The sequence below is a fragment of the Saprolegnia parasitica genome, assembly GCF_000151545.1.
Source record: "Saprolegnia parasitica CBS 223.65 unplaced genomic scaffold supercont2.39, whole genome shotgun sequence".
Classification (NCBI taxonomy): Eukaryota; Oomycota; class Saprolegniomycetes; order Saprolegniales; family Saprolegniaceae; genus Saprolegnia; species Saprolegnia parasitica.
The window spans coordinates 38573-65248 of NW_012156433.1; the positions used below are offsets into that span (position 1 = coordinate 38573).

The following is a 26676-nucleotide window of genomic DNA, read 5'->3' on the forward strand; positions in this document are numbered from 1 at the left end:
GCTCGGCCTGCGACAACGGGCGTGAAACCGTTCCAGGGATCTCGAAATAAAATGCGACAGCGTGCATTTAATTGCCCGCGCTCACGCTCGGGGTCCATAGGAAACGGCTTCCATTTTATTGCGATGACGCAATAAAATACCGCATGCGCAGCCTTCAAGCTCACTGGCATGTCCTGTCACAATGCATATTCTCGGACAAGCCGTAAGATCGTCGTTCAACATCACAGTATATTCCGATTTGTAATGACCTGTCAAATATCATATACGGTCCCATAACATAAGATCACAACGATGCCCGCCCACGTTGAAGACCGCGCCAACGTACAACGTTGTACGGAATGTACGGCGTACGGTGGTCGGGCGAACAAGCAACCTTGCGCACTGCCACCATGAGCTGCCACCATGGTGGTGGTGGTGGTGGCGGTGGGCAGAGCGGGTGGCGGACCAAGAGCCAGCACATCTTTCAATTTATTACAATCCCGCAACAATGCATGCGTACGTGAGCAGAATTCAGCATTTGCTCGCGATCGACACGCGCGACACGGTCCTACAAGCGCCAATCACAAGCGACGAATCAGGCTGGTGTCGATACATCACCACCGTCTGCCAGCTCCGTCTGCCGCCCTCGAGAGATCCGATGCGCTTGCGCTGAGAGATTCATCGTTGTGAATCTAGCTTGCTCTATGGCGCAGCGATGCCACGTTCGTGCGATCCCGAACACTGATGTCCAGACCAATCATGTAGTTAGTTGGTTGCACACACATGACAGCAACAGCTCGATTGGAATTATGATCCCATCCAAATGTATTACTTGTACGATCCAACAACACGACAACCCACTTTGCCACAACGTCCTCAAGGGCGTCGGGCCTTCGAAATGCCGCTTGAAAAATCTCCAAATTGCATTTGGACAACTCATCCCAACTCAATAAGAACCAAGTGTGGGCTTCAATCATTTTATCTCGGTGGTTTATAACCACATGGGATTACCGCTCTTGCTCGACGATCCATAGTTCATCGACGACGACGTCTGGCTGATCGGGATCGTCTCTTCAGTGACAACCTCGGGCGCGACGACATCATCCGGCATCGACGACGACTCGAGGAGCATCATGCGCAGCATGGGCGCGGCCGACATGGGGATTTCGGGCGACGGGATCTTGTCTTCGGGGATGCTGTGGATCGAGTCGCGGTGAGACGAGTACTTGGAGTCGACGCACACGGAAATCGACTGCGTGCTCGAGATCTCGGTGATGTCATCGCGGAGGCTGCTCAGGTGTTGCGGGCGCACATACGCTTCGTGAAAGTGAAGGCTACGGAGGATGACGTCGAGCTCCTCTTCCATGCGGGCGATGCGCACTTCAAGGTCAATATCGTTTTGGTCCACGCCAAACGGGCACTCGATCTCGCGCGCGAGGTCGTCGCACGAGAAGAGCACAAAGCCCCAGAGGAAGACCCACAGCGGCGTGTACCAGCCCGAGCTCTGCACAATCACAAACGTGTAGAGCATGAGGTACAGCACCATCATGAGCGTGAGAAAGTGCGCGTAGTTGAACGGAATCGGAATGTTGGCAATGTTGTAGACCGTCGTGTACAGCGACACGAGCGTCGAGACGTTGCCGTTGAGCGACGCGGCTTGCGGCGGCGCAAACCACCCGCGGCGACCGCCCGCTTGGATCACGCGGCGAATCTACCACCACGGGTTTTGACAGTTTGATAGAAAGCGACGTCGCGCCGTACCCACACTTCGACGATCGTCGCGCGCAGCTTGTGCGGGTTGGCCTGCGCGACCGTGGTGAAGCACGTGGTCGCATCGTCTTTTTGGCGCGTGATGACGCCGCAGCGTCGCATTTCATCCGCCTCCGAGTCGCGGAGGAGGTTGCACGCGATGAACGGCTGAATGTCGTTTTGAACCAAGCCACGGGCGTCTTGGACCAAGATCGAGACGTACAAGCACACGAGGCGGCGCATCTCGGACATGAAGTGCAGCTTGTCTTCGCCCGCGACGCAAAAGTCGAGCATCGACGCCGTCGACGCCACAATCCTAGCATTATCGTACGATCGTCACTAAGGCGACGGATGCGAGGAGAGTACCCGCGCGCTGCTTCGGCAACTGACGCGATCGCAATGACGCCAGCGCGCCACTGGTTGAAGGCCGAGTTGAGCCGGAACGAGATCATGAGACCGATGAAGACGTTGAAGACCGTGAGCGTGTCGATGAAGGCAAGGCTCGTCTTCGTCTGCGTCGTGAGAATGTCGTAGAGGTAGTTGCCGGTCGTGATGACTGTCGCGACGAGCGCCATGACGACCGCACGCGTCGGGCCGTGGCCCTTGAACGCCGAGCCCTGCAGCCGCGCGAGGAGCCGAAAGAAGTCGTCTTGGTTGTAGTAGATCATCGGCGCCGGTCAATTGCGTTCTAACGAGCTTCCAGCCGTAGCCACACGTGGCTCTCTGCCATGTATAGGCGTGGAGATACACAGCTTGGCTGCAGATGGCGACGCGTTCTTATATTTTCTCGCATCGTCGCAATCGTATGAGGCAGAGTCGACTCGTTGCACGTTTGCTCTGCACTCCGCGCGTGAGTACAAAGTGGCTTCATGATTGAATGGCTACTTCTTGTGCGCGAGACACTTTCCATCGCAGGGCCAACTTGGACGATTCCGCATACCTCGTGAAACAGCACATTATCATCTCCCAGCCGCATGCGCGCGGCAAGTCAGCAGGAAGCGCCGAGTAAAATTTCATCGCATCTCGCTCCATGATCTCGCTCTGCGTTCGATTTCAAGCCGGCGCCACCTTGGTGCACGTCGGAGAAGTAGAGTGCATCTGGGCGATGCTTCACTAACGTTAGTGTACCGGTATTATCAACGCAGGATGTGTTGCATGCAAGGCCAGGTCTGTCATTTCATCGTCCTCGCTCGACGACCTTGCTCTGCATGTACATCGAGATGGCCGCAGGATGATCGACACGGAAATGACTTTTTAACGTCAACAGCAAATAGATAGTTTGGTGCCACTTAGACGGTCGTCGGCTTGTGCAGGTTCTGCGCCACGTCGCTCCAGCGCTGCAGCGTGTCCATGGCCTTGCCGGAGGCAAGCGTCTTCTTGGCCATCTCGTACCCGTCTTTGATCGAGCTCGCGAGGCCGTAGACGTACAGGCCGGCGCCCGCGTTGTACGCAATGGTGTGTCCGACCGCGTTGTCGCAGTTGCCGCGGAAGACGTCTTTGAGGATCCGCGCGTTCACTTCGCAGTCGCCGCCCTCGAGGTCCTTGAGCGTGCAGCGCGGAATCCCGAGCTCCTCCGGCGTCAGGGTGTACCGCGTGCAGCCCTTCGTCCGCGACACCTCGACCACATCCGCGTTGCCAATCGGGTTGAGTTCGTCCAAGCCCGCGCAGTGCACGACGAGTGCGTGCTCGACACCAAGTCCGTAAAGTACCTCGCCAAAAAGCGGCAAGAGCGACGGCGTATAGACACCAATGACCGCGTGTTTGCAGCCCGCGGGGTTGATGAGCGGCCCAAGGACGTTGAAGATCGTGCGGATCCCCATGGCGCGCCGGACTGGCATCACGTGCTTCATCGCTGGATGAAAGTGTGGTGCGTACATGAAGGCGATCTTGGCGTCCTTGATGCACGGCGCAATGTGCTCGGGCTGCAGCATGGGCACGCCGAGCGCCTCGAGGACGTCCGCAGACCCCGACTTGCTCGACGCCGACCGGTTCCCATGCTTGGCCACGTTGGCGCCACACGCCGCTGCGAGGACGGCGGCGGCCGTCGAGAGGTTGACCGTGTTGGCGCCGTCGCCGCCCGTGCCCACAATGTCGAGCGACTTGGTCGTTGCCTTCGCGCATGTTAGCACCACGCATTCCTGATGCATCGTAATGTACCGGCAAGTCGACGCGGTGGCAGTGGCGCAGCATGACCTTGACGAGCGCCTGCGTCTCGAGCGGCGTCTCGCCCTTGGCCCGGAGCAGCGCGAGAAAGACGGCGATCTGGGTCGCATCGGCCTTGCCGGTCGCGATGCTGTCCATGGCGCGGTCCATCTCGTCGGCCGAGAGGTGCTGGCCCATCGCAAGCTTCTCCAGGACCGTCTTCATGCTATTCGTAAATGCGAGAGTGAGGAAGCGTCGCGGGACTTGGCCGCGGAACCGTTTTCGTATTGCACAATCTTGTTGCTTGGAGTTTCCTCGGCTTGTGATTGGCCCGCTGCGTGCCAAAAGAACGTTATGCATGGCGCGATCCAATGACGCTTTCGGATTGGCTTAAAAGATGGCATTTCCGTGCTTTTCAAGCCAACGACGCGCGCTGATTGGTTGAAATGGCAAAACGTGATTGCGCCATCGCAAGATCGCTACATTTTCGTGCGCACGAGGACAGGTTCGGTGCGACCACGGCTACTTGCACCGTGTTGTAGTAGAACCTAGTGCCCACGCATTATGTACTTGGATCATTACCACGGAAGAAGCCAGGGATATCCGCAAAAGGCTACGCGACAACACCAAGCTGTTCCTATTAGTCTACTATAGCTTTTGAATATCGAGTCGCTGGAGGTCGCGCAGGTAGGCCTCGGGGACGCCTTGTTTCTGCAGCTTCTGGAGTGCGTCCAGTCGGATCTTGTCGACAACGATGAGCTCCTTCGCCATCTTCTTGACGTTTTGCGCGTTGGCGTTGGTCTCGAGCGCCGCCTTATTCTTGCGCCGCGTCGCGTTGTCGTCAAACTGCTGGTTGAGTCGAAGAAGGTACTGCGCATGGGCTTCGTCGCGCTGGTCCTTCTCACGTTGCTTCAGCGCATCTTCCTACGACATGTAAAAGGATAGCAACGGGATACGGCCAAGGATATGGGCACCCGCTCGAGAATACGCTTGGCGACGTCGTCCGCACGCCTCTCTTGCTGCTCAATGTGCCGGCGCTCGTCGCGTTTCCGGGCCTCCTGCTCCTTTCGCTCGTGGTCGATTGTCTCGGCGAGCTCGCGCTTGAGGCGCTTCTCGTCGGCCTCCTTCTGCCGCGTTGCCTTCTCGTTGGCCTCAAACGCCTTCTTCGCCTTGAACTCGTCCTGGGCGAGTCGCTTGTCTTGGGCTTTTTCCTGCTGCGCACGGAGCTTGGCCGTCCGCATCTCTTGGGACTTGCGGATCGCTGCCTTTTCGTGGAGCAATCGCTCTTCTTCGCGGGCCTTGTCGCGAAGGTACTTGGCCGCGACTTGCTCTTCGTGTCGCTACGACAACACGGTTGTCGTCGTTCGATAGGACCTTGTTGCAAACGTACTTCTTGCGCGATCGCGTCGGCCTTCATTTGCTTGATCTCGTCGTTCGTGACAGCGATTTGTTGCAGCGTGTGCTGGACTTGCACCTGCAACATGTCGTTGAGATGCAGCTTCGGATCGAGAGTGTGTGTACGCGATGGGCCGCGACCTTGGCCTGCTCTTCGGCTTCGTATTGCTTGTACACTTGTAGAATCTTCTTGGCCTCGATCGCCTTGGCTTCCTCCTCTCGGACCTGCTGCTTTTGGTGCTCGAGAATTTGACCTGGTCGTTGTGCATCAGACCATGCAAGACGACGCGTGCCAATGCACCTTCCAGCATCTTTCGCGCGACGACGCGCTTCTCCCGCGCAACTTTCTCAGCCGCGTCGCGCGCCAGCAGGTCCCGCGTGCGGTCGGCGTCCATGATGCGGTCAAGGCGCTGGTTGTACGCAGCCTCGTGCTGCCGCGTCTCGGCTTGCTCGCGGAGCTGCGCGTCGCAGCCCGTGGCCGCGCTCGCTTTGGCGACGAGCGATTGGATGTACTTGACCGAGTCCAAGTGGGCGTGGCGCTGCAGGTCGTCTTTCGTCAAGAGCGAGTGGCGCTCGGCCTCGAGCTCCATTTGCGTCGCGTACTGCTCGCGGCGCGTGCGCACTTGGAGCTCTTTCTCGACCATGCGATTCTTGCGCTCCTGCGCGCTCGCCCGCGACGCCATCTTGGCCTGCTCGTTCGACTTGAGGCGCAGCGCCATGTCGCGGTCCGTGACGATGGCCGACTGCTGCCGGATGCGCTCGAGGTCGTTCGCATGGACGACCGTCGTCGACATGATCTCCTTGCCCGCGAGGCCCATGTTGCTCACGCGGCCCCCGACCATGGCGGCGTGTATTTCGGGATGCCAAAGGCCCGTTGCCAACGATGCTATATATAGCTGCCACGTTGCGCCAATCCGCGCGCGCGAATCCTCTTCGCATCGTGTTTGCTGGCGGCAGGAAGACGACCATGGCAGGTCCAGCAGCTCTGCTACTATCAGCAGCATGATCTTCCTCCAGAATGATAAGCCCTCACGTCGCCAGCTGCTCTGGCTGGGAGCAGATGCTGGTCATGTCATCCAAACGTTTGATCAGAGCGGCCACCCAGCGCTGCCAGCTTGTTGAAGCATGGACCTTCGTCAACGAACGACGAGGAACACGGTTGTCTGGGCGACAATCGTGCGCAGCGAAATAAGAGCTGGGAGATCACTAGGCGCCAATATATATATTCAATAAATAACAAAACCAAAACCACGCGCATACAAGGCCCCGGGAGTGGGGCGGAAAAATGGCAGCCTAAAGGCGACGACGCGACTACTCGCCGGTCGACATCGAGTACTTGGCGTGCCCGTCGTAAAAATGCTGCTGCTGGTCGTGCGGCGACCCGCCGTGCTGGTCGTGCTCGTCGTCGTCCCGGTAGTAGTTGTTCCCATGGTGGTTGCCATTGCTGTTGCTGCTGTTGTTGCTGGGTACACCTCCCAGGACCCGTGTTGCTGCTGCTGCGACGGCTCGTTCGTGTCTTGGCGGTAGTGCAGCGACGGCACGGCCGACTCGGACGCACTGCGAAATGCACGCCCGGCACGGAGGTAGCCGGCAGCGTCCGACTTGGCGCTCGGGCGCCCGTCGTCATTGGGCTGGCGCCCGTTCTTGGTCACAATCGTATCAATGTTGCTAAGGAGCCAGTCGACCCACTGGTCGTTGCCGCGCGTCGGCGGGTACGACGCCGGCGCTGGCGACGCAGACGAGCGCGAGCCGAGGCTCATGTTGGAGAAGGCGCGGCTCGACTCGGTCGTCGGCGTCGCTATCGAGGATGCCAGGTGGGCGTTCGTCGACGGCGGGATCGAGATGCTTGGAAAGAGGTTGGACGGAAACGGGTTCGGGGGCGACGCGTGGTGGCCCGTCGAAGAGGGCTGGTTGTACGACCGACCCATGTGATGCTCGGTAATGTTGGAGAGAGGCGTCAGGGACCGTCCCGAGTTGGACGCTTCGTACGTGCCTGGGTCCGAGAGGCGGCCGGTGGCGTTGGCAGTGGCGTACGACGGCTCCTCTTTCGTCTTGCGCCCCGAGAAGGACACACCGGCCGACGAGGGCTTGACCTTGCTCGCCTTGGCTGACTTGACCTCGTCGCCGTTCGGAAGGTAGTTCTCATCGTCGTTCATGGCCTTGAGCTCGTCCTGCTTCTGGAGCTTCCGAAAGAACTTTTGCGCGTGCGTCCGCGTCTGAAGCACAGTCCGGGTCCCGACGGCCTTGGAGATCTTGCGCCATCGGTTCAGGACACCGTGCGGGAACGCGCCAAGGCCTTGTACAACCGGTTGTGCTCTTCGATGGACCATCGCCCCGAGTTGAAGAGGATGCTCGACGGTAGGTTCTTGGAGCGCAGGTGCTTTTGCGTGTCGTTGTTGCCGACCTCGGGATCGACGTCGAGTTCATGATGCCGTTCGCGACCTCGTCGTGGCCGCGGAACGGCGACATGCCACCCGTCGGGCTAATGTTGGGGTGGCCCGACCGCGACGACGTCGGCGTGTACGCGATCGCAAAGTCCGCTGACGACTGCTTGGCCTCCTTGCGGTAGATCGTGGGCGCAAACGACTCGGTCGGGTAGCTGCTACTGCGTTGGAGGCGCGTCGCGTCGACCTTGGTCGGGTACATCCAGCTCTTATCGTCCGGGCGGTCGCCGTGGTAGCTCTCGACGCGGTCGCGGGCGTAGCCGTAGTAGCTCTCGCTCTCGTCGTGGCTGCGCGTGTCAATCGCATGGAGGCCGTGGGCAAACTGGCCGCCGAGGAAGCCGCGTAGCGACGACTCTTCTCGCGAGTCGAGCTCCATGTCCATCGTGCGATTTCGTCTACTTGGGAAGAGGAAGGATACTACTCCAGGAACCGCTCCTGATGATCTACCGCGGAGGATGCCAATTGCAGAGTGCCACTTTGGAAACCATTTGACAGCCGTCGAACCCATTTAATTTTACGTCCATTTTTATTCACGCGCGAACGATACTACAAAACGACTATCCACGCGCGCCGTTGTTGAAGCACGCGGTGTGGACTTGCCAATTGTATGCCATGGCCCCGCCCCCCGGCCCATTTTTTTACATGCAGCGCGCGATCTTGCATTAAAAACACAATAAAAAGAGACGCCGCCTTGAACGGACCCAAGAGTTCAATGTGAAAAATCCGACCGCTTCTGAGTTCGGCGTCGGACCTGCCTGCGCTTGGCACCTTGTCGTCTATACAAGCCCCAAGTGCGATGGACTTGCGACTCGGACCCGCGTCTCCGACCTGCGTCGTGATCGCAGCGTACACCCAAGGCGCGACGACGCACCCAAGATAAGGTCCCACGCGAATCTCAACCTGTTGACTGGAAACCCCCGTTGCCTTTTCGAAGCTTGGCACGCCAAGTAGCCACGCGTATATATATAAGAAGAGGACTGCTGTGATGCGGCGACCGGCAGGACGAGGCAGACGACGCGGCGGGAGGCAAAGACACGAAGGCCACGTTCACCGGCGCCGAATCAGGGTCGGTCGCCGCAGCTGGCGAGAACCACGGCCTTCGAATTTCTCGAGCATACCAAGGCCAAGTTTGCGGTGAGGTGAAAATTAGCTGCCGCCAGCTGGCCGTAGACGCACCTGCCCCGCCACCTGGTCGCGAAATTACTGGGTGCCAAGTGGATTGCCGCGGTAAGAAGGTCGCTGCTGGCCACACGTTGGGGCGATCTCGGACGCAGTCGCCTCCCGCCGTCGCCGCCCGCGCTGTGAGTACCCGCACAGACGCTCGTTGCTGTGACGCTAGCGAGTATTCTATCGGCGGCTACCCCTGCTGTCGATGAACGACGTGAGCAAGAGTATCATCGCGCGCGCCGTGTCGTCACGTGAGCAACTTGTGCCGGAGATGCGTCCGCTTGACGTGGGCTCCGCACCCACACCGCAAGGCTAATTATTATACCTCAACGCATACCGCCCACTGCAAGTGCGGTGTCCAGCTGCAGGCATGCTTGCCATACGCCTGCCTGCCAGTCATCATCCCGCCGTGCGATCATTCAAGCGCTCTCAACTGCGTCCGTACTGTACAACCTGCAACCTTTTTCTCGCTGGGAGGATTTTCGACGCGATGGACAGAGAGCGATCTCACCATGGAGCACTGCGGTGTGCGGACGAGCGCGATGCGACGAGGCGAATCGTTCCTTGGTCATGGCGTAGGTCCATCGCTACTAGGGACCCTACCCGCGCTTGCTGCGTGAACGCGCCTGAAGATTCAACCTCTGAGAATGCATATCCAGAATATGCATAGATACGGGTTTGGTCGTCCATTTCTGATCCGCATGAATTGGCTCGAGCGAGGCTGCGTCCGAGTAGCCCCGGCGTTCCAGCGCCCGGCCGCCAAGAGTTGCCTCGTGAGCAGCATGCTGCGCCAGGGCCACCTGTCACATGCGGCGTCCGTCCACCTCCTCGGCGCGCAGCAGTCGACGGCCACACCGCTCCTCGAGGTACTGTATGCGCTAGGTGCACGGCGCAGGTGCCGATGCGACCGCGTAGGAGCTCTCGGCGACGGAGCGCAAGAACCACGCCGTGCTGGAAGAGTTTACCAAGACTTCGTCGGCGTACCGCTTCCGCCCGAGCCTCTTGCAGCCGTTCGCGGCCGTTGCGAGCGCGACCTTTGGCACCGTCCTCCGCACGCTCTCGCCCACGATTAGCCAGTCGTACGCGGCCGGCGTCAAGCTCGCGATCGCCGACTACTACAACGACCAGATCCGCGAGATCTACGCCGAGCTCGACAACGCGCCCGAGGCGGCGCCGCTCAAAGAGGTATGCATCGGCGCCGCGTGGCCTCGACCTCCCACGTGGCATGCTTGTAATAGCTCTTCAAGTCGCTACGGGACGCCGAGCTCGACGACATTGAGCGGATCTTCCCTTCCATCGAGGTACTATTCATACGTGGTATGGCATCATAAATCATTGCTTCTTGCGATGACAGGATGCCAAAGCCGACCAGACAGTGCAGTACGCGCGCCAGGCGACCATGCTCGTGCTCAGCCCGGCGCAGTCGGTGTAGTTCCTCAAACGAAAAGAGACTTCAATGCAATGAAAGTATAAAGTGTTGTTGCAACCTCAAGACAACAATATTGTCTTCTTAGCCCCAAAAGTTGGTGTGCGGCGTCTCAATGTAGACCCAAAAGCAGATGATCGAGAGCACAATCGCGAGGCCAAACGAGCCGACGACGTTGCCTTGGTCCGTCAGACTCTTGTGGCTCCAGCCAAAGTACGTCTGGAGCGACATGCGCACCATCGGGCCGAGCTGGCTCGCGGTGAAGATGCCGAGGAAGAGCGAGCCGAAGACGAGCGGCGTGCCATGGGTCGTCTCGGCGTTGTTGTAGCCGACAAAGAAGCGGACGACGCTCCAGATGACACCAAAGACAATCGAGAAAAAGACGAGAACGTTCGGGAGCTCCATCGTCGAGTTGCCGCCGAGCGCGCCAGTGTTGGCCCACGCCGCCTCCTTGTCCGTGATCTTCCAGTAGATCGCGTCAAAGACCGCGACCACGTGCACGAAGGCGTACGAGAACCACGTCTCTTGGCTGCGCATGACGTCGTTGTTGTCGACCGTCCGGTTCATCATGGCCGAGAGGATCGTCTGGATGACAATCTTGGGCACAAGCGCCACGAGGAGGCGGAGCCCGGCCGTGTAGATGGGCGCATTGCCAGAGTACAGAAAGTACCCGGTAATGTAAAAGAAGAAGAGCGCCGGGAACGACCCGATCGGGTAGATGGTGAGGTTCATGAAGAAGACCCAGCGCATGAAGCGGTTGACCTTGCGCGGCGGCGGGAGCTCGACCGTCGGCGGCGACCACGTCGGGTCCACGAGCGACTTTTTCCGGCGCAGGAAAATTTGAAAGTTGCCCTTCGCCCAGCGCTTGCGCTGCGCCAGACTCGCCGCGACCGTCTCGGGCACGGCGCCTTCGGCCAATCGGATGCGGTCGCCTTCTTCGCCTTCGAAATCCTTGCGGAAGTAGAGACCCTTCCAGCCCTTGTCAATCATGAGCTTGCCCGTGAAGGCGTCTTCCGTGAGCGAGCCGTACGCAATCCCAGACACCGAGTCGAGCGCCGACCGGCGGAAGATCGCGTTCGTGCCGGCAAACGAAGCGCACTCGTAGCCGTCCATGCCCGTCTGCGCCGAATCGAAAAACGTGAGTTGCGGTGGCCGCACGGGTCGCCGAGACGGAGCTGCAAGCAGTCTTCAAAGTACTGGGGCGTCTGCACGTAGCCGACTTGGTTCTTGCGCACGTCGTCCGAGTACTGGTCGTCCATCGCGAGCATCACTTGGTTGTTCTGGACCGTCCCGATCGAGCTGCGCCGACCATAGTTGTTGTGGCAGCTCTTGCACTCGCCCGTCTTTTGGTTGACGGTGCCGCCGCAGCCCGAGCACTGCGTGCGCTTGGCGCGGCTCGACCGCGTTTGGCGGCGGTGAATGTCCGACTTGGCGTGGTTGGCCGCGTCAAAGCACTCTTTCGAGCAGTAGCTAATGTTGGCTTCGGGCACGCCGGCCTGGACGCAGAGCGTGCACGAGATCTTGGCAATATCCGAGCAGCCCGGCGCCGAGCACCGAAACGTCTTGGTCGACGACGGCGAGTCAAAGAAGAAGGGCAGCGTCGCTTGCACAAACATCGGGTGCGGCTTCATGTCGTTGTCGAGAATGATCGCGTACTTGCCCGAGGCCTTTTCGTTGTAGAGCACGTTGTTGATGTTGCCGGCCTTCGAGTGGTGCGTCGGCGGCTTGACGCGGCCGACAAACGTCACACGCGGCAGACCCGCGTACCGGTAGTCGTAGTCGTCGCGCTCCGAGCCGATCGCGCAGTCGACGCGCTCGCACACGCGCGGGTTCTCGGGTGTCGGGAGCTTGACCGTCGTGTGCGACCGGCGCCACTCGTTGACTTCCATCTCGGCCGCACGCGTGTAGCCAATGCCTTGGCCATCGCCGTCGAGGTCGAGCACCTTCTCGTACATAAAGTGCGCGAGTTCGTAGCGCACGTCGCCCGCGTTCTCGATGACGCCCTGGTTGACAACGACCTCGGGGATCGGGTTCCCCGGCGTAAACTTGGTCTTGAACGCGCCGTCGTCGCAAATGTACACGTGGAGCTTCTCGGGCGGGTAGTCGAGCTTAAGGATTGCATCGAGCGTCGCCATCGTGTCTTCGGCCGGCTCGGCGTAATGGCATAGCAGGATATCGACCGTCGGCCACTACGATGCATGTTCATTGCTGCAAGAGGAAGCGCGGTGAAATACCTTGTCGGCCGGAAACGGCGGGTTGAAGTCCCTGAGGTACTGCGCGCCGCGACGCACGGGCTTCCACATACCGAGGTAGTAGAGTGCGCCGAGCAAGATCGAGATGAACTCGGCAAAGTAAAACATAAAGTACGAGACCCAGTGCGCGAGGACGGGCTCGCGGAAGCACTGGACGTTGGTCATGCCGGCCTGCGTCCAGTACCACTGCGGTGGGTTCCACATGCCATTGAACGGCTTCGGGCCACAGCTACAGGCCGTCATGAGACTCGGCATAGGCAGGAGGCAGCGAGACGTACACGGGCTGGTTGTCGGCCGAGTAGCGCTTGAAGATGTTGACGCACGTGTCGTTGCGGTGGAGAAGGTCGCACGGCTCGATACCGAGCGGGAACCACAGGATGATACCCGCGAGCTCGACAATGGCCGTGATCAGAAACAAAAAGTAAAAGAAGCGGTAGCTAGACGCCGTATGAGCCTCGCGTCCCAGGCGATATGGATACAGGTAGTACCTCGTGCGACCCTTCATGACGTATTCGCGCACGTTGGGGAGCTGGCGCACGACGACGTTGCCACTGCCGGCCGTGATGATGATCTCTTCGAGCGCATCAAACCACATGTTGAAGTCGGCGTCAGTCTCTGGGCAAAGGAGCCACACGCGGCGCTTGGTGTGGATCTCGATACCCTTGGACGGCAAATCGAGGCGCGAACTTTGCTCGAGCTTGAACGCGCCACGGAGATCGACCGTGCCAATGCAGAGCTCACTCTTGCGCGAGTTGAAGTACTTGCGCGCATCGACCGGCTCGTGGAAGTAGTAGATCTTGTTGCCTTCGAGGCAGAAGAAGCGGCGGCGCCAGCTCTTGGCCACGGGCCCTACATGGCGCATGGTGGGCATGCGACCTACCGCTGGAAGCGCGTACCTTTGAAGGCGCGCGTGCCCTGCTTGTGCATCCAGCCAAAGACCTTGATGCTGTTGTCGTCCGCCATCTCGGTCTCGACCTTCCCGCCGGCGTCGCGTTCATCGCGTACTTGTCGCTGGCCATTCCGCAGTCGACTTGGCGGCGCAAATCCCGAAATATTATTTTGTGGGCAAGACGGAGGGTGGAATTTTGGCGGCTTCGATCGCACGCGATTGGCCACTTTTTAGCCAATGACATCGATGCGAAAGCTGTAACAAATGCTACGAGAGCGCAAGTTGGGATATTTTTTTAGTCGATCCTCTGATGTGATCGTCGTTCTTATAACTAGTTGTATACAGAGCGTGTCGCATGTATTTAAATACGGTGGCCACAGGATCTCATTTTAATATTCCGAGAAAGTGCAGCCCAACCGGCTGGCGCCGAGCCGGACCTGGCGACGACGACCACGAAGTACAGTAGCTACGGCTCGATCGATGGACCGGACGTGGCGACGGCGCTTTGGTCACTGGAACTATAATTGCATTGCGGTCGATTGGATCAAGCAGCTTCCTTGACTGTTGTGGCATGTCTGGAGTCCACCGGTCCATCTGGGGCCACCATTGACCGCCATACGATGACGACACGGATGGATGGGGTCCCGTTGCGTTGTCGGAAGAAGATGCGCTTCCTGGCGATGCCCCTCCTGGCATGGCTTCCTGGTCGTGTTGGCGCCAAGCTAGCCTCGCCATGCCAAGCGGCTACGACACAATGAGCGCAGGATCGAGGACGTGGAAGCCAACAGAACGGCCGCATCGAACGTTACTGCCCGCGCAGTCGCATACCACGAGAGCATGAACCGATGACTGCAAGGCAATGTGACGAGCTTGAGCCGGCGCTCGTGGGTAGGTGGCGCCTTGAAGTGCTGCAGTGGTGCGTTATATAGGCCACTTGCGAGGTAAATTGCAAAAGTCGCTGGATGTGCCACGTGCTGCTCTTGTGCCGGTCGAGGGTGCGACGTTCAGGTATCCTTACTTGACCTTATTGTTTCGACTCGACGTAGGCGCGGATTTGAAGGAACTGGGGCCACTGAAAGTACATCGAGTTATAACGCATGCATGTACCAGTCCATTGATGCTGTAAGGCTGCTCACCGCGCTGTTGATGCAAGAGCAATTGCACTTTCTGGATGCAGGGGCTGCCACGTGTAATGGCGGCGATTGGCAGAATCTCAACATTATCCGGCTGTCCGGAAACGATGCCACTTGGCGACGATGGCTCTCCTGACGACGGGGCAGGAGGAGCTGCTTGCAAGCTTGGAGCGCGTGTGGCAGCAGCACCTCGGGGCTACGTCATCGACAGATGCATCGACGGCGTTCACCAAGGCGCCCATGAGCCTCAAGAACTACTACGCATCGCACGTGTCGACCGCATCGGCAACGGCGCCGCTGCTGCCGCCCGCCGTCGACGCCTTCCATCAGCGTGCTGTAGCGTGCGTGAATGCTAGCAACGCAGTGGTCGAGCATACGCAAGCGTCTTTGAGCTTGCTTCAGGAGATGGAAGATCGCCATGCGTCGGTTGTCGCGCTCACCGGCGCCCTCTACGAGAGCTTCGAGACGCTCCTCCACGAGCTTGACGCACTCGAGGTAAAGCTCAAGGCCATGTCGACGCCGCTGCCGTACTTCACGCGCATCTCGTCGCTTGCCAAGAGCCTCGGCGGTCACATTGACTTTTCGTCCAAGCCCGACGCATCCGTGCACGTGCATGTGCGGCCCTACACGTTTGGCACGATCGATCCGACCGCACCCGCGTTCACCGAGGCGATTCGCACGATTGACGAGTGCACGGGGTACCTCCAGGAGCACGTACGTACAGGCTTCTATCCAACGGCATTTTATGCAAGCTGGGAGTAGATGGACTTTAAGGACACGGAGATGTACCTCGCCGCGTACAACCAGCTCCTCTTGCATGCGTCGCACTGCCTCAAGGACTATGCGATCGCCGCCCTCGAGTCGGCCAAGGATCAAGTGGCTGCAGCCAACGCCAAGCGGGTCTATCTCGAGGTGTCTTGTCCTGTCATTACCATTTTAATTAGACGGTGCACGCCGACATTCTGGACCCGGCCTCGACGTACTACGCCCAATTCCACGTCGCCGCGCCCGCGTGCCAAGCGATTGCCAAGCATTTGGAGCAGCGAACCATCACACCAGGGTCCGTTTCGATATTTAGGGTATTTTCCTCATTTTCATGTAGCTCGGAGCAGTTTATGATGGACGTGCTCGATGCGTATGTGAGCCAACGCGTCGCGCTGCTGCTACCTGCGGTCACTACACACCTCCATGCGCTCGACGGGTCGACCTCGGACCTCGTCCACGTGGTAGACAATCATTTGTGTATGTTTGGACGATTGATATTTTGATACTAGCTGCGCGTGGGCTGCCAATTCCTCGTCCGCGTGTGCCAGGCCGAGCACCACTTGTTTACAACTATGTTTGGTGCGCCGCCCAGCGCATCTCTCTTTGCTTCGGTGCTGCTCTACGACGACGATGACGACGACGACGTGGCCGCCGACGAGCTCGATGGCAATGCGTTCCAGTACCGAAGCTCTTATCAGCATCTCCTCAGCGTTTCACGCGTAGGCGCCTCGTGCTGCAACTGTGCTACCCGCTGTACCAATGCATTCGCCCGCGTATGATCCACGAGCAAGACCTCGAGGTTCTCTGCGAGTCGATCGAAGTGCTTCGTAGCGAGATCATGGAAGCGCAGATTCGGCCCCGAGGTCCTCGCCCCTCCTGTCCACGCTCGATGGTTATCGCGATCCTAGGTGTCGCCACTGAAGTGCTCGAGGCTGCGATCGAGCGCATGGTTGGGGATGCGCAGGAGCGCCTTATACTCTGCACCCAAAAGTTCATTCGCGACGAGATCGAGGGGTTTTACCCGACACCCGCCGACCTCGACTACCCGCCAAGCTCCAAGGTACCAGTGTTTATCCAGGGCATCGATCTCCTATCAAAGCCTAGCAACGTCCGTGTACGCGACCTGGTACCCGACGCTCGAGCACACGCTCATGTGTCTCTCCAAAGTGTACCGCTACCTCCACGTACACCTACCCATCAATCCAATGTGTGAAGAGGCATGGTGACTAGATGCATATTTTCACCGAGCTCGCGCAAGACGCGGTCTCGATCTGCACTGCGTCGCTCAAAATGGCTGCTGCCGACCTCACGGCGCAAAAGGTACCAAAGCAATTTCGAAAGAGGTGCTGACGGACATGCTAGGGCCCCTGCGACGGCGGCCTCTTCCTGGTCAAGCACCTCTTGACGCTGCGCGAGCGCATCACGCCGTTCGACATTCAGTTTTCGATCACGGAGAAGAGTTTGGACTTTACGTCGACGACCGGTACGCGGCTCCAGACGCTGATCATCTGGTAGTGACTGGTGCGCAGACGCGATGGGCAACGTGCTCTCAGATGCATTCTCGCTCTCGCTCGACAACTCGGTGCTGGGACTGCTAACGCACGGCATTCCACACGTCAACACGACCACGTCCGATGTGAAAAAGGTGCGATGGCGTTTCTCACAATGTGGACTCACGAGCACGTAGGACCTCGAGCACGAACTCAAGAAGGCGTGCACGACCTTTATTGAGTTTGGCCTTCAGACTGCCGCGCGGCCGCTCTCGACCCTCTTGCGCAAGGTAATAGTACTGTACTGGCGAGCAAAGGTTGGAAGGCCAGTTCTCATGATGGTGTAGGCGCAGTCGGCGAAGGCCCTGCGTACGCTCGCGCATTCTCCTGCCGATCGTGCTCATCAAATACTGTAGCTGTGGTCGCGGCGGCGCTCGTTGAGCTCGAGGAGACCATGCAAATGCAGATCCCCAAGCTCCGAGATGCGATTCACGCGTACCTCATGCATCCGTCGACCGAAGCGATTCTCTTCCAGCCGATCCAAGTATTACCCGACTCTCAATCCTTCTTTGCATCGTGACAAACTGTCGAGTAGAAGGCACTCTTGGAGGCCATCGAGCAGCTCAAGATGCAGCTCGAGCAGCAGTACCCTGGCCTCGACGCACGTGCTGACGTGGACGCGCGCATTCAAGTCGCGCTCTCGCGTGTGCTCCAGCTGTAAACGCGTCCTTCTCAAAGCACACAGCCTATAACGTTTCTTACATTGGTCTAGTATAGACAATATTTCCATCGTCATTTCGACAAGCCAGGAAGAAGTGATGGCAACATGCTTGTTGGGGTTATTGGATAGGGCTAGGGTGCATAGTGGACGATCCTCTTCGCCTGCAAGACAGAACTCGATACAGAGTATTGGGAAGATTCCTCGCGCCTTGGTCGCTTTGAGAGTAGTAGCGCACGTCTAGTAGCAGCGCTTCCTCGGGCGGTGGAGGCCTCGGTGAGAAATCCAACGAGAGCTTTTGGCGGCCGATCGGGTAGAACGGCGGCGACGGTCCAATCTTAAAGTTAAAGCGGTACATACTGCCTGAGAAAATTCGGTGAGGGCTCTTGTACCTGGTCATGCATTTTCACTCTAGATCGACGCCTCGACGCAGTGCTCGAGCTTGACGAGCGTCGCCTGGCGAGCTTCTCGCGGGATGGCGCGCAATAAGAATTCCGCCAATCAGCCAATCAGGAGAAAGAATTTTTCAACAGCCAATCAAAAGCGAGTATTTTTAAAAATTCAAACGCCCTATAGATTTCCGATTTGCGGCAATTGGAGTTTGGCCATGGAGAACGGTGACGCTGGGTACCGCTGCGACCTCGACGTGCAAGTCGCCAGCACAGCGACGGGCCAGCGCAAGTCGTCCAAGTCGCTTCGTGGCGTCCGCATCCTCAAGCGTGCAGGCGGCCTCCAGGTTCTTGCGGCAGGCGCCAAGATGGCAATCCGGACACCGTCGGCCGAAGGTACACCAGCACGATGCGCCGCCGACGCCTCATGCTCTGCTGCTGTACAGTGTACTTTAGCCAAATCCAGCGCGGCAAGATGACGTTCATCAAGTACCAATGGCCGACAGCGAGTTGCCGGCTCATGCGCCTACCATAGGCGGGATGCGACGACCTTTACGCAGTACAACCTCTTCAATGGCACGCCCGACGACTTGATTGCGCTCCGCGACTTTGCGCTCACGCAAGGCGCCGTGTCCAAGACCACAATGCGGATCGTGTCGCCGCTCAAGACCCTGGCAACGACGATGCGTGCACCGCTGAGCGACCGAACCAACCACGTGTTGAAGACGCCGAGTCCGTCGCCGGCAAAGAAGCTGCGCAAGCGCCGAGCGTCGTCGCCGCCTAGGGTACAACCTCCAGAGCAAAGCAGTACCCTCAAGCGTGTGTAGGCGCGTGCGCTGGCATCCTCCCAGCCGACCAAGCGGTCGCGCGTCGCCCTCACCAGCGAGCAGCAAGAGGTACAACCACGGTATCAAATGCACGATATACCATGTTCGTGGTAGATCATTGATGCAGTGGCTCGGAAGGAGAACGTTTTCTTCACGGGCCGCGCCGGCACGGGCAAGTCGTACCTTCTTCGACAGCTGCAAAAGCGACTGCCCCAGGAAGGTCTCTACAGCACTGCGACAACAGGCATCGCTGCCTACCACATCCGTGCGAACGACTCTGTCCGATGCAATGGAACTCTGATGCCTCTTAGACGGCATGACGCTGCACCACTTTGCCGGCTTGAGCGCGACGCTACCCTCGACAAAGCTCGCCGATGTCGTTGCGTTGATTGAGCGCAAGAAGGACGCCGTCTTGCGGTATGTTGGCTCTGAAATTGCCAGATCTAAGCAATTCGTGTCTACTGCATGTAGGTGGCGCGCCGCTCAGATTCTGATTGTGGACGAAATCTCAATGCTGGATGGCGACCTCTTTGAGCTTCTCGAAGGCGTCGCCCGCAAGATCCGCAAGTCGCAGGCGTTCTTCGGTGGCATTCAACTCATTCTCTCGGGCGATTTTTATCAAGTACCGTACTGTCTTGCCCCTCCCATCCGTCGTCAGTCGCGCTCTGTAGCTGCCGCCCGTCACGACCGACAAGCAAGCCATCTTTTGCTTCGAGGCGCCGAGCTGGGACACGTACGTCGAGAGCACATGCGTCATCATCGTTGTACTATCCCTCGGGTCTAGCGGCATCAAAGCAACGTTTTCGCTCAACCAAGTGTTTCGCCAGAAAGACCCAGAGTTCATCACGATCCTCAACGCCATCCGCGAAGGCACACACACGCAGGTAGACCTCATCGCTGCGCTTCCAAGTCGTTCATTTTCAATTGCACAGGAGATGCTCACCAAGCTCAATGAGCGTGTTGAGCCCGCTGCGCAAATCAACCCGACCCAGGATGCGAACGACGACGACGACGCCATCCACATCTTTACGCACAACGCCGACGTCCTCCAGGTTCTGCACTTCAACACACGTGTTGCCGATGTGAACGCCACTTGACGTCTAGATGAACCAAAAGCACTTACATGCTCTCGACGGCGTTGCCCACGAATACACGGCAAAGGACCGGTGCGCTCCATGCATGATCGAATTGACGCGTATTCAGGCTCTCCGTAGCGGACCACGCGAGTACCTCTTTGGCTGCCCTGTGCCAACGCGCGTCGTTCTCAAAAGTACGCAGTCGCGTGGTGCACATGCCGCGTCTGATCCTCGAGAGTAGAGAACGCCAAGGTCATGCTCACCAAGACGATCTCCGTTGCCAATGGTCTCGTCAACGGCTCCCGCGGCGTCGTACGTCACCTTGTTGTCGGTGTGCTTATGCGACGGTAGATCCTGGGTTTTACGCCAGGAGCGATGCTACCGTTCGTGCGCTTCACCAACGGTATCTCGCAAGTCATTCCGCTGGAAGAGTTTGGTGTGACGGCCAACGATTCGGTCATCGCTAGTCGCCAGCAGGTTGTCGCTACTGTAGATGGCGCCGCTCAACTCTGCGTAGATCCCACTCACGCTGGCCTATGGCATCAGCATCCACAAGAGCCAAGGGCTCACGTTCGACCGCGCCATCTTGCACCTCGGCAAGGTCTTTGAGTACGGCCAAGCGTACGTGGCACTCTCCCGCATCTCGTCGCTGCAAGGTACTCGCTTTTAATATCGCCCACTTATGGAGCTACCGTCCTACTAGGTCTGCGGCTGGCGGCGCCCTTGACCAACAAGGCCATTCGCGTCCATCCAAGCTTGCGCCTTTTGGCCTTCTAAGACGTATCTTATCCTGTAAAATAGTGTGACCTACTAATCGTGTTGATTTCTCGGTTCCTCGGCTGGGACACGATGGCAAAGCGATATGTACAACGTGTCGGATCAATACATACGTGCAAGGACATGGCTTTGCCATACTGATTGAAGGTCTTCGTGCCAATCAGGCGACGAGAAGTGCCGCAGAACACGCGTCCATCGTACACTATTTCTGTATACCGTGAAAACACATATTGCAGTTGGTATTGGATTTTTAACCCAGGCGTGAGCGGTCGATCAAGTGTGAGAGGTGAAACCGGAGGCGCATGTCTTTGCACAGAGCCAAAGATACATTCGGGCATGAGCAGTCGTCAAGTCGCGGACGAGCCTGACGATGGCGGCTTCCAGGCGTACCGCGAGAAGTTCAACGAGACGATCGCCGCGCCCAATGGCCCGCTCCTGCGCGTGGTATGGCGCTATGGCCATGGCGACATGCAGCACATGACGACGCCATGTAGATCCAACCGCCGCTGGACGATGGCTCGCTCCTCGAGTCCAAGCGCACCGAGCTCATCGAGACCGCCGAAGAGAACCTCGAGCAGGACATGGATGAGCTAAAGGACGCGACGCATATCCGCAACGTCGAGATCCAGCGGCAGTTTGTACGTCGACATCGCTTCGTGCTGCCGTCGACGCCTCGTGGAGTAGGATGCGATCATGACGAGAGGACACCACTTTGAAGTCAAGCTGGCCGACGAGACGCGGCAGCGCGACGAGTCGATTGCGATGCTCAAGGTATACATGCATCTTCTGGACGAGTCGTTCAAGAGGAGGATGTGCAGGCCACGTTCACGTCGGCTTTTGACGACGCGTACGCCGAGATGGAGGCGAAAACGAACGCTGCGTTCAACCGTCGGCTGGAGCAGACGATTGCGGCCGAAGAGGCGCGCGAGAACAACGTGCAAGTGCTCTTTGACGAGTTCATCCAAGTCACGGTGCCCAACATCATTGAAGCGCTCCAAGGCACGATCACAAGGCGCCTCGACAAGTCCCACGAGACGTTCGACATCGACAACACCAAGCTCCTCAAGCGCGAGAAGAAGATGACGTCGCAATTCGAGAGCCACGAGCGCAAGACAGCGCAAGCGTTCGTCGATGAGAAGGACCGGCGCGTCTCGACATTCATCGCCTTGCAAGAGGCCATTCACGCCACGATGTCCTCCGACGACCGTCAGGTATCGTCTCGTCTGTCGAGCTGCTCATTCAACACCATGCGACTGCCTCTTAGACGGAGCGAAAGCAAAGCGCCCACATCGAGACGATCGTCGCCCTGTACAACCAGTACCTCGAAGAGAAGGAGATGCGCGAGACCGAGGACGCCGAGCTCCTCGAGAAGGTCTCGAGTGCCATGGAGCGACTCCACGCGAGCATCCTCGAGACGTTTGGCGAAGAGAAATGAGCCGCGTCGCCTTTCCGTTGGTAGCTTCGTGCGCTACGCTGCATAGCGCTAGGTGTTTTGAATACATTCTCATCCATGCTCGCTGGCTCGCTTTGCATGCTAAAAGGAAGCGGCCAGCCATTTGCGCATGCAATCAAGGTTCAGTTGACGTCGCGGCGAGTGCGCCGTAGGATGAGGATTGGCTCGCTGCACAATCCTCTGCGTCGACCTGTAGTGCTCGGCCGCAGGGCATCCCTCTCGTGCTACAAGCAGTCGCGGTGTGGCTCTCTACGCTGCGTGAGTTCGAGCTGATGGCACCTCGAGGCGGTGACCTGCGTGCAACGTGTGGAAGACGGACAAACGAGGGTTCTCGGGGTTCCATAATGGAAGAGATTCGATATTGAGACAGTCAACTTGCAGCGCGCCACCAAGTAGCACGAAGCGCCTTGGACTCGCGACGTCGTCTCCTCCGACCAACTCTGGTTTCATGGGCAAGCAGCACATTTAGTTGGTGGCGGCCTTCTTCGAGACAGCCTTCGTGCCCTCACGGAAGCCGTTCTTGAACTTGCGCGGGACGGTCTTCAAGTAGCGCATGCGGCCCGTGCCCGTGGTGCGGCGGCGAAGCGCCTTGGCCGACCAGTTGTACTTGCGCATCTTGGCGGCCGGGTAGCCGCACGAACCACACGTGCTCTTCTGGATGTGGTACGAGGACTTGCCACAACGTCTGCAGATCGTGTGGGTCTTGTTGTGGCGCTTACCGTAACTAGAGGTACCCTTGGTCTACCAGAGGCATGAGAGTCCGTGGTAGCTGGATCGCTCGACGTACCATTTTCAGAAGATGAGTTGGGAATCCGAGTGAGCGGAATCGGTTGAGCTCGAGACCCAAACCCAGCGACCGCGCCACCAGTCAAAATCCAATACATTTCAAACGCTCCTACGCACCAGTCATGGGTTTCCACCAATCACATGCGAGATCTTGCGACATCTGATACCTCTGGCACTCGATATTGTATGAAAAAGAAGAGGTTTGGGCGCGCCAACCCAACAGTGCGAGATTGGGAGGCGAGGGACGTAGAAGGAGCAGCAACGAACGTCGGCGCCGTAGGCCGTGGCGCCGCGACGGTCCAACACCACCGAGAGACGAAGGCTCCTTGCGTGTCTCCGCGCGGAAAGCCGCGGAGCTCGAGGATGTTTGCAGGCGACGACGACAGTGGGCAGAGGCATGGATGCTTCGTACATGCATGCGATGGATAACGCAGATGGGACCAACGGGCGCCCAGAGGCAGCTCTTGCGGCTACTTGAACGCGGCGACGACATGCGCCAGAGACGCCAACGCACATGCCCCGTCGTCCCGTAATGGCCGGCAACGCGGTCGCTACCTGTGGGATTCGGATGGGTGTGCTGTAGCATGCAGCTGGTACGAGGATGCCTCACATGCAGTGAGAATAACGTCGCGCGCGATGCGGACATGGCCCAAGGCCAGATAGGTCTCCCTCCTCCTCGTGCCTGCCAGTTCATTGACAGGCCGGTCACGAGAAAAGCACTTGACGTTTGTATGGCGATCAATATAAAGGTATCCAAGTTGCACTATTGATTGCGAGAGGTTTTGATTCCTGCCATCATGACGGTGTCGCCCGAAGCCTGGGCCGGTCTCGCTACGCTCAGCACCGCTGTCGAGACGCTCGAGCGCATCGTGAGCTCGGCGGATGTACACATGGACCGCCCGCTGCAGGTGATGGGCCAGGACGCGCTTCTCTTTGCCGCCTCCATGTACGACGAAGACCTGGCGCTCGAGGTACTCCTTGCTTGCATCATCCTTGGACGACGGCGATGTCACTCTTTCTGCGGCACTGCTATTAGGTGCTAGCGGCGCGTGCGAGGATACCTGTCGATGTCAATGCCATCGACAACCACGGCTACACGGCGCTGCACTACGCTGTCGACGCAGACATGCATGCGTTGGCGCAAACCTTGCTCGCCACCGAGGCCATTTGTGTGCGCCTCCAGACGGAAGACTTGAGCGTTGTGGGGCACATCCAGTCGGGCGGGCGCACGCCCTTGCATCTGGCAGTTCTCCGCGGCAGTATGGACCTCATGCAGCTGCTCCTGGAAGCCGACCCTTTGCTTGCGACGGTGGCCGACTTGGATGGCCACCTGCCCGTGCACTTGGCACAGCTCCACGGCGGCTCCATGGACCTCATCGGTTGTTTGCAGGTGCGCATCGCGCAATCGTACAGCCAACATACAGCGGTTGGATGATGCTAGGCATTCCATGCTGCGACACTGTATGATGTCGCGTCGCTGCCTGAGCGCAAGCTAGCTACGCAAGCAATAGCTGCGGCGCGCTATCAAGCGAGTTTGTCGGTGCGAAGACTACTACTTGCATTTCGGCGCATCTGAATTGAACTGGTAGGTACCAGACGCGGTGGCAACGCCACATATTTTCCCCGGAATCTGGACGCAAGCAGAATGTGAGCGCGTGCTTGGTCAACTCGAGGCAACGACGCACGTCACGGGGTGGCACAAGACGCGGCATACGTCGTACCCGACGACGGACCTCCCTAGCTACTGCCTTCCTCTGGGTGAGCACTACTGGGTCCAAGACACCCTGAGGTGAGTGTTTCTACTTCTGACACCGTGTCGTACCAGACTTGACATTCTGGGTGCGTAGCGCGCGGCTTTTTCCGTCGATTCTCTCGCGCTTCCAACTCCCAGCGTCGACGCAGCTCTCCTTTCGCGATCTCTTTTACGTCAAGTACGAGGCGGCACAGGACGCCCAGCGGGACCTTGCGCTGCACTGCGACGGCTCGGTGCTCTCGTTTAATGTGCTTCTCAACAAACGCACCGACTTTGTGGGCGGCGGCACGTTCTTTGCCCCAACGCAGACAACGGTGCCCTTCCTCCCGATCGCCTCGGTTGACGACGGGTGTAGGTTCACATCGAGCAAGGCGACGTCGTGGTGCACAGCGGGCGCGTGGTGCACGGCGCGGCGCCTGTCACCGAGGGCAAGCGCCTCATCCTCGTCGCTTTCCTCAACGTTCGCCCGCCTGCTTGCGCACCGTAGTTCTACCGAGTCGCAACACTTGAAGCACGGAGCCAAAGGGTGCACTGCAGCTCTGTGGCGTCGGAGACGATTAACTCTGCATCGACTACGAGTGCGCGTACTACGGTGATCGGTAGTACTCATGAAAACAACTGGCCCACCTACCCGGGATTCGTGGAGGGCACGGGATCTGTTGTTGAACTGAGTTATATTACATGCAATTATAAAGATATGGTGGACTTCCTAATGCGCTCGTGAGGCCTGGCCAAAAGAAAGCAGTCCGACGGTGTAGCGACTTGTAATCAGGTGTGCCAGCTGGTGGATGCGTCCACGGGAAGAGTCTTGTGGGCGCTTGCGGTCGCGCATGCGTGTTTGAGCAAACAGCGACTGTACCGCTGGAAAGGCGGTCTCAGAAAGGCGGTGATCCTGGATACTGAACGTGCGTTATGTACGTGGACGTCTAAAATCGCTGCCTTCAAGAATGGTGTCGGACCCACGCATTTCTAAGGCTCTGCGCCAAGCCGACTGTATGGAGCCGTGGAATCTTCGCAAGTGTCAAGCTGCCCGCGTGTCTGTACGTCCTTGAGTGAAGTAGCGCGGTCAATAGCCATGACGTATTTAGCACCCACATGCACACATGGACGACGTTCAAGTTGAAGTCGGTGCGGCGACGCTAGGCGGTTTGTTGGATAGCGCGCGACATGAGAGCTTGGCGCTTGGCTTGGTCCTGATTCTGGGGGGCAACCGAGGGGAACGAGCTCCACCGAGAGGTCGAGCGGCGTAAGCATCGGCAAAGTGAGCGGAACCGCTCCCCGAAGACGACATTGGATGTCCCTGCAAGTTGGTATTAGTGTGGGCGACCGGTTGCACCCGTTCGGACACGCATCATGGGTGGCCATCGCCGCCGCACCGGAGAACATGCCCGTCGATGGCTCGAGAAATATAAATTAAATAGTAATATGGTACGCTGCTTCTATCGCTACTTCTATCAAATGCGCGCATCTAGTTGAGGATGAACGAGACGCAGAGGCGGATGTCGAGGGGCGACGTGGCCGCGGCGCGCGCCTGCTGCTCTTCGTGCATCTTGCGCGCCTTGAGGCGCAGATACTTTTCCCGCTGGCGCAAGCGCTCCTTCTCGCGGTTCTCGACGTAGTTGGCACGGAGCTTGGCGAGCACGTGCTCGCGGTGCTCTTCATAGTACTTCTTGGAGCGCGCGCGGTTGCTCTCGAGCTGCTTTTGGCTCACGCAGCGCTGCTTCTTGGCCTGGCAAAGGAGTTCGACCGACGTCGGGTTCGGGTGCTTGCTGCCGGCCATGGTCACGACGTTTGTGTTGTTGGTTGATGCGAACGAGGCAAATTGAAAAGTGACCAAACTGACCCGCGGTGCTAAGCTGGCGCACGTTGAAGTGGTTCGTGAGACGTGGCGAAGAAAAAGGGCGGGCCTTATTTGTAAACACGACTTTGCCGACCCCGTATAGAAAAGTGTATACAAAACCACGAGCCGTGCCACATCGGGTGCCATGCACTGCGTAGAAGGAAACAACGTTCGTCGGTCGTCCAACTGGCATCTGGAATCTGGCGGATTCAAGCCTTGAATCTCA

At 58.5% G+C, this 26676-nt stretch overlaps 12 protein-coding genes across 12 annotated transcripts; 5 read left to right on the forward strand and 7 right to left on the reverse strand.

Moving 5' to 3' along the window:
* Positions 1-941: 941 nt before the first annotated feature.
* Positions 942-2448, reverse strand: SPRG_08602 (hypothetical protein). Its single transcript, XM_012347846.1, has 3 exons — positions 2095-2448; positions 1741-2044; positions 942-1690 (listed from the first exon to the last, which is right to left on the reverse strand). Exons 1-3 carry the CDS (start codon positions 2394-2396, stop codon positions 971-973), a joined length of 1326 nt encoding a protein of 441 aa, XP_012203236.1. The 5' UTR covers positions 2397-2448; the 3' UTR covers positions 942-970.
* A 512-nt stretch (positions 2449-2960) lies between these two features.
* On the reverse strand, positions 2961-4156 carry SPRG_08603 (anthranilate phosphoribosyltransferase). The gene is made up of 2 exons (XM_012347847.1): positions 3886-4156; positions 2961-3839 (listed from the first exon to the last, which is right to left on the reverse strand). The coding sequence occupies exons 1-2, from the start codon at positions 4093-4095 to the stop codon at positions 3018-3020; spliced, it is 1032 nt and encodes a 343-aa protein (XP_012203237.1). The 5' UTR covers positions 4096-4156; the 3' UTR covers positions 2961-3017.
* A 335-nt stretch (positions 4157-4491) lies between these two features.
* Positions 4492-6123, reverse strand: SPRG_08604 (hypothetical protein). The gene is made up of 5 exons (XM_012347848.1): positions 5567-6123; positions 5392-5519; positions 5261-5344; positions 4845-5210; positions 4492-4794 (listed from the first exon to the last, which is right to left on the reverse strand). Exons 1-5 carry the CDS (start codon positions 6105-6107, stop codon positions 4519-4521), a joined length of 1395 nt encoding a protein of 464 aa, XP_012203238.1. The 5' UTR covers positions 6108-6123; the 3' UTR covers positions 4492-4518.
* A 453-nt stretch (positions 6124-6576) lies between these two features.
* On the reverse strand, positions 6577-8091 carry SPRG_08605 (hypothetical protein; the record flags this gene model as incomplete). The annotated part of the gene is made up of 4 exons (XM_012347849.1): positions 6577-6709; positions 6736-7517; positions 7541-7616; positions 7670-8091. The coding sequence occupies 4 exons, from the start codon at positions 8089-8091 to the stop codon at positions 6577-6579; spliced, it is 1413 nt and encodes a 470-aa protein (XP_012203239.1).
* A 1458-nt stretch (positions 8092-9549) lies between these two features.
* SPRG_08606 (hypothetical protein) lies at positions 9550-10394 on the forward strand. The gene is made up of 4 exons (XM_012347850.1): positions 9550-9742; positions 9792-10061; positions 10115-10177; positions 10231-10394. The coding sequence occupies exons 1-4, from the start codon at positions 9578-9580 to the stop codon at positions 10306-10308; spliced, it is 576 nt and encodes a 191-aa protein (XP_012203240.1). The 5' UTR covers positions 9550-9577; the 3' UTR covers positions 10309-10394.
* On the reverse strand, positions 10334-13603 carry SPRG_08607 (hypothetical protein). The gene is made up of 5 exons (XM_012347851.1): positions 13451-13603; positions 13043-13403; positions 12833-12991; positions 12537-12783; positions 10334-12491 (listed from the first exon to the last, which is right to left on the reverse strand). The coding sequence occupies exons 1-5, from the start codon at positions 13515-13517 to the stop codon at positions 11289-11291; spliced, it is 2037 nt and encodes a 678-aa protein (XP_012203241.1). The 5' UTR covers positions 13518-13603; the 3' UTR covers positions 10334-11288.
* A 1096-nt stretch (positions 13604-14699) lies between these two features.
* On the forward strand, positions 14700-17552 carry SPRG_08608 (hypothetical protein; the record flags this gene model as incomplete). Its single annotated transcript, XM_012347852.1, has 15 exons — positions 14700-15290; positions 15339-15476; positions 15521-15636; positions 15679-15802; positions 15851-16020; positions 16065-16204; positions 16250-16409; positions 16441-16525; positions 16572-16661; positions 16704-16824; positions 16871-16986; positions 17029-17121; positions 17179-17200; positions 17248-17375; positions 17427-17552. The coding sequence occupies 15 exons, from the start codon at positions 14700-14702 to the stop codon at positions 17550-17552; spliced, it is 2220 nt and encodes a 739-aa protein (XP_012203242.1).
* A 604-nt stretch (positions 17553-18156) lies between these two features.
* On the forward strand, positions 18157-20511 carry SPRG_20614 (hypothetical protein; the record flags this gene model as incomplete). Its single annotated transcript, XM_012347965.1, has 13 exons — positions 18157-18334; positions 18385-18427; positions 18474-18723; positions 18766-18834; positions 18880-19030; positions 19077-19149; positions 19207-19387; positions 19437-19498; positions 19550-19838; positions 19993-20035; positions 20083-20153; positions 20193-20321; positions 20359-20511. 13 exons carry the CDS (start codon positions 18157-18159, stop codon positions 20509-20511), a joined length of 1692 nt encoding a protein of 563 aa, XP_012203355.1.
* A 430-nt stretch (positions 20512-20941) lies between these two features.
* On the forward strand, positions 20942-22134 carry SPRG_08609 (hypothetical protein). Its single transcript, XM_012347853.1, has 5 exons — positions 20942-21062; positions 21113-21256; positions 21303-21389; positions 21437-21829; positions 21883-22134. The coding sequence occupies exons 1-5, from the start codon at positions 20955-20957 to the stop codon at positions 22051-22053; spliced, it is 903 nt and encodes a 300-aa protein (XP_012203243.1). The 5' UTR covers positions 20942-20954; the 3' UTR covers positions 22054-22134.
* A 265-nt stretch (positions 22135-22399) lies between these two features.
* SPRG_08610 (60S ribosomal protein L37-A) lies at positions 22400-22950 on the reverse strand. Its single transcript, XM_012347854.1, has 2 exons — positions 22859-22950; positions 22400-22812 (listed from the first exon to the last, which is right to left on the reverse strand). Exons 1-2 carry the CDS (start codon positions 22859-22861, stop codon positions 22537-22539), a joined length of 279 nt encoding a protein of 92 aa, XP_012203244.1. The 5' UTR covers positions 22862-22950; the 3' UTR covers positions 22400-22536.
* A 687-nt stretch (positions 22951-23637) lies between these two features.
* Positions 23638-25097, forward strand: SPRG_08611 (hypothetical protein; the record flags this gene model as incomplete). The annotated part of the gene is made up of 6 exons (XM_012347855.1): positions 23638-23828; positions 23894-24247; positions 24299-24397; positions 24447-24646; positions 24705-24924; positions 24966-25097. The coding sequence occupies exons 1-6, from the start codon at positions 23655-23657 to the stop codon at positions 25095-25097; spliced, it is 1179 nt and encodes a 392-aa protein (XP_012203245.1). The 5' UTR covers positions 23638-23654.
* Positions 25098-26005: 908 nt separating this feature from the next.
* Positions 26006-26438, reverse strand: SPRG_08612 (hypothetical protein). Its single transcript, XM_012347856.1, has one exon. It carries the CDS (start codon positions 26388-26390, stop codon positions 26079-26081), a length of 312 nt encoding a protein of 103 aa, XP_012203246.1. The 5' UTR covers positions 26391-26438; the 3' UTR covers positions 26006-26078.
* Positions 26439-26676: the final 238 nt, after the last annotated feature.

What these genes read in the sequence shown, in the direction of transcription:
- SPRG_08602 (XM_012347846.1), bottom strand. Translation starts at nt 2,396, where the DNA reads ATGATCTACTACAACCAAGACGACTTCTTTCGGCTCCTCGCGCGGCTG. An exon ending in GTTGCCGAAGCAGCGCGCGG is followed by an intron (nt 2,045 to 2,094) that starts GTACTCTCCTCG and finishes CGATAATGCTAG; the next exon opens with GATTGTGGCGTCGACGGCGT. An exon ending in CGACGATCGTCGAAGTGTGG is followed by an intron (nt 1,691 to 1,740) that starts GTACGGCGCGAC and finishes CCGTGGTGGTAG; the next exon opens with ATTCGCCGCGTGATCCAAGC.
- SPRG_08603 (XM_012347847.1), bottom strand. Translation starts at nt 4,095, where the DNA reads ATGAAGACGGTCCTGGAGAAGCTTGCGATGGGCCAGCACCTCTCGGCC. An exon ending in GCCACCGCGTCGACTTGCCG is followed by an intron (nt 3,840 to 3,885) that starts GTACATTACGAT and finishes ACATGCGCGAAG; the next exon opens with GCAACGACCAAGTCGCTCGA.
- SPRG_08604 (XM_012347848.1), bottom strand. Translation starts at nt 6,107, where the DNA reads ATGGTCGGGGGCCGCGTGAGCAACATGGGCCTCGCGGGCAAGGAGATC. An exon ending in CGCGCGAAAGATGCTGGAAG is followed by an intron (nt 5,520 to 5,566) that starts GTGCATTGGCAC and finishes CACAACGACCAG; the next exon opens with GTCAAATTCTCGAGCACCAA. An exon ending in CCAAGGTCGCGGCCCATCGC is followed by an intron (nt 5,345 to 5,391) that starts GTACACACACTC and finishes GACATGTTGCAG; the next exon opens with GTGCAAGTCCAGCACACGCT.
- SPRG_08606 (XM_012347850.1), top strand. Translation starts at nt 9,578, where the DNA reads ATGAATTGGCTCGAGCGAGGCTGCGTCCGAGTAGCCCCGGCGTTCCAG. An exon ending in CGGCCACACCGCTCCTCGAG is followed by an intron (nt 9,743 to 9,791) that starts GTACTGTATGCG and finishes GCGACCGCGTAG; the next exon opens with GAGCTCTCGGCGACGGAGCG. An exon ending in AGGCGGCGCCGCTCAAAGAG is followed by an intron (nt 10,062 to 10,114) that starts GTATGCATCGGC and finishes TGCTTGTAATAG; the next exon opens with CTCTTCAAGTCGCTACGGGA.
- SPRG_08607 (XM_012347851.1), bottom strand. Translation starts at nt 13,517, where the DNA reads ATGGCGGACGACAACAGCATCAAGGTCTTTGGCTGGATGCACAAGCAG. An exon ending in TCGGCCGACAACCAGCCCGT is followed by an intron (nt 12,784 to 12,832) that starts GTACGTCTCGCT and finishes GACGGCCTGTAG; the next exon opens with CTGTGGCCCGAAGCCGTTCA. An exon ending in CGCCGTTTCCGGCCGACAAG is followed by an intron (nt 12,492 to 12,536) that starts GTATTTCACCGC and finishes CATGCATCGTAG; the next exon opens with TGGCCGACGGTCGATATCCT.
- SPRG_08609 (XM_012347853.1), top strand. Translation starts at nt 20,955, where the DNA reads ATGAGCAGTCGTCAAGTCGCGGACGAGCCTGACGATGGCGGCTTCCAG. An exon ending in ATGGCCCGCTCCTGCGCGTG is followed by an intron (nt 21,063 to 21,112) that starts GTATGGCGCTAT and finishes GACGCCATGTAG; the next exon opens with ATCCAACCGCCGCTGGACGA. An exon ending in TCGAGATCCAGCGGCAGTTT is followed by an intron (nt 21,257 to 21,302) that starts GTACGTCGACAT and finishes CTCGTGGAGTAG; the next exon opens with GATGCGATCATGACGAGAGG.
- SPRG_08612 (XM_012347856.1), bottom strand. Translation starts at nt 26,390, where the DNA reads ATGGCCGGCAGCAAGCACCCGAACCCGACGTCGGTCGAACTCCTTTGC.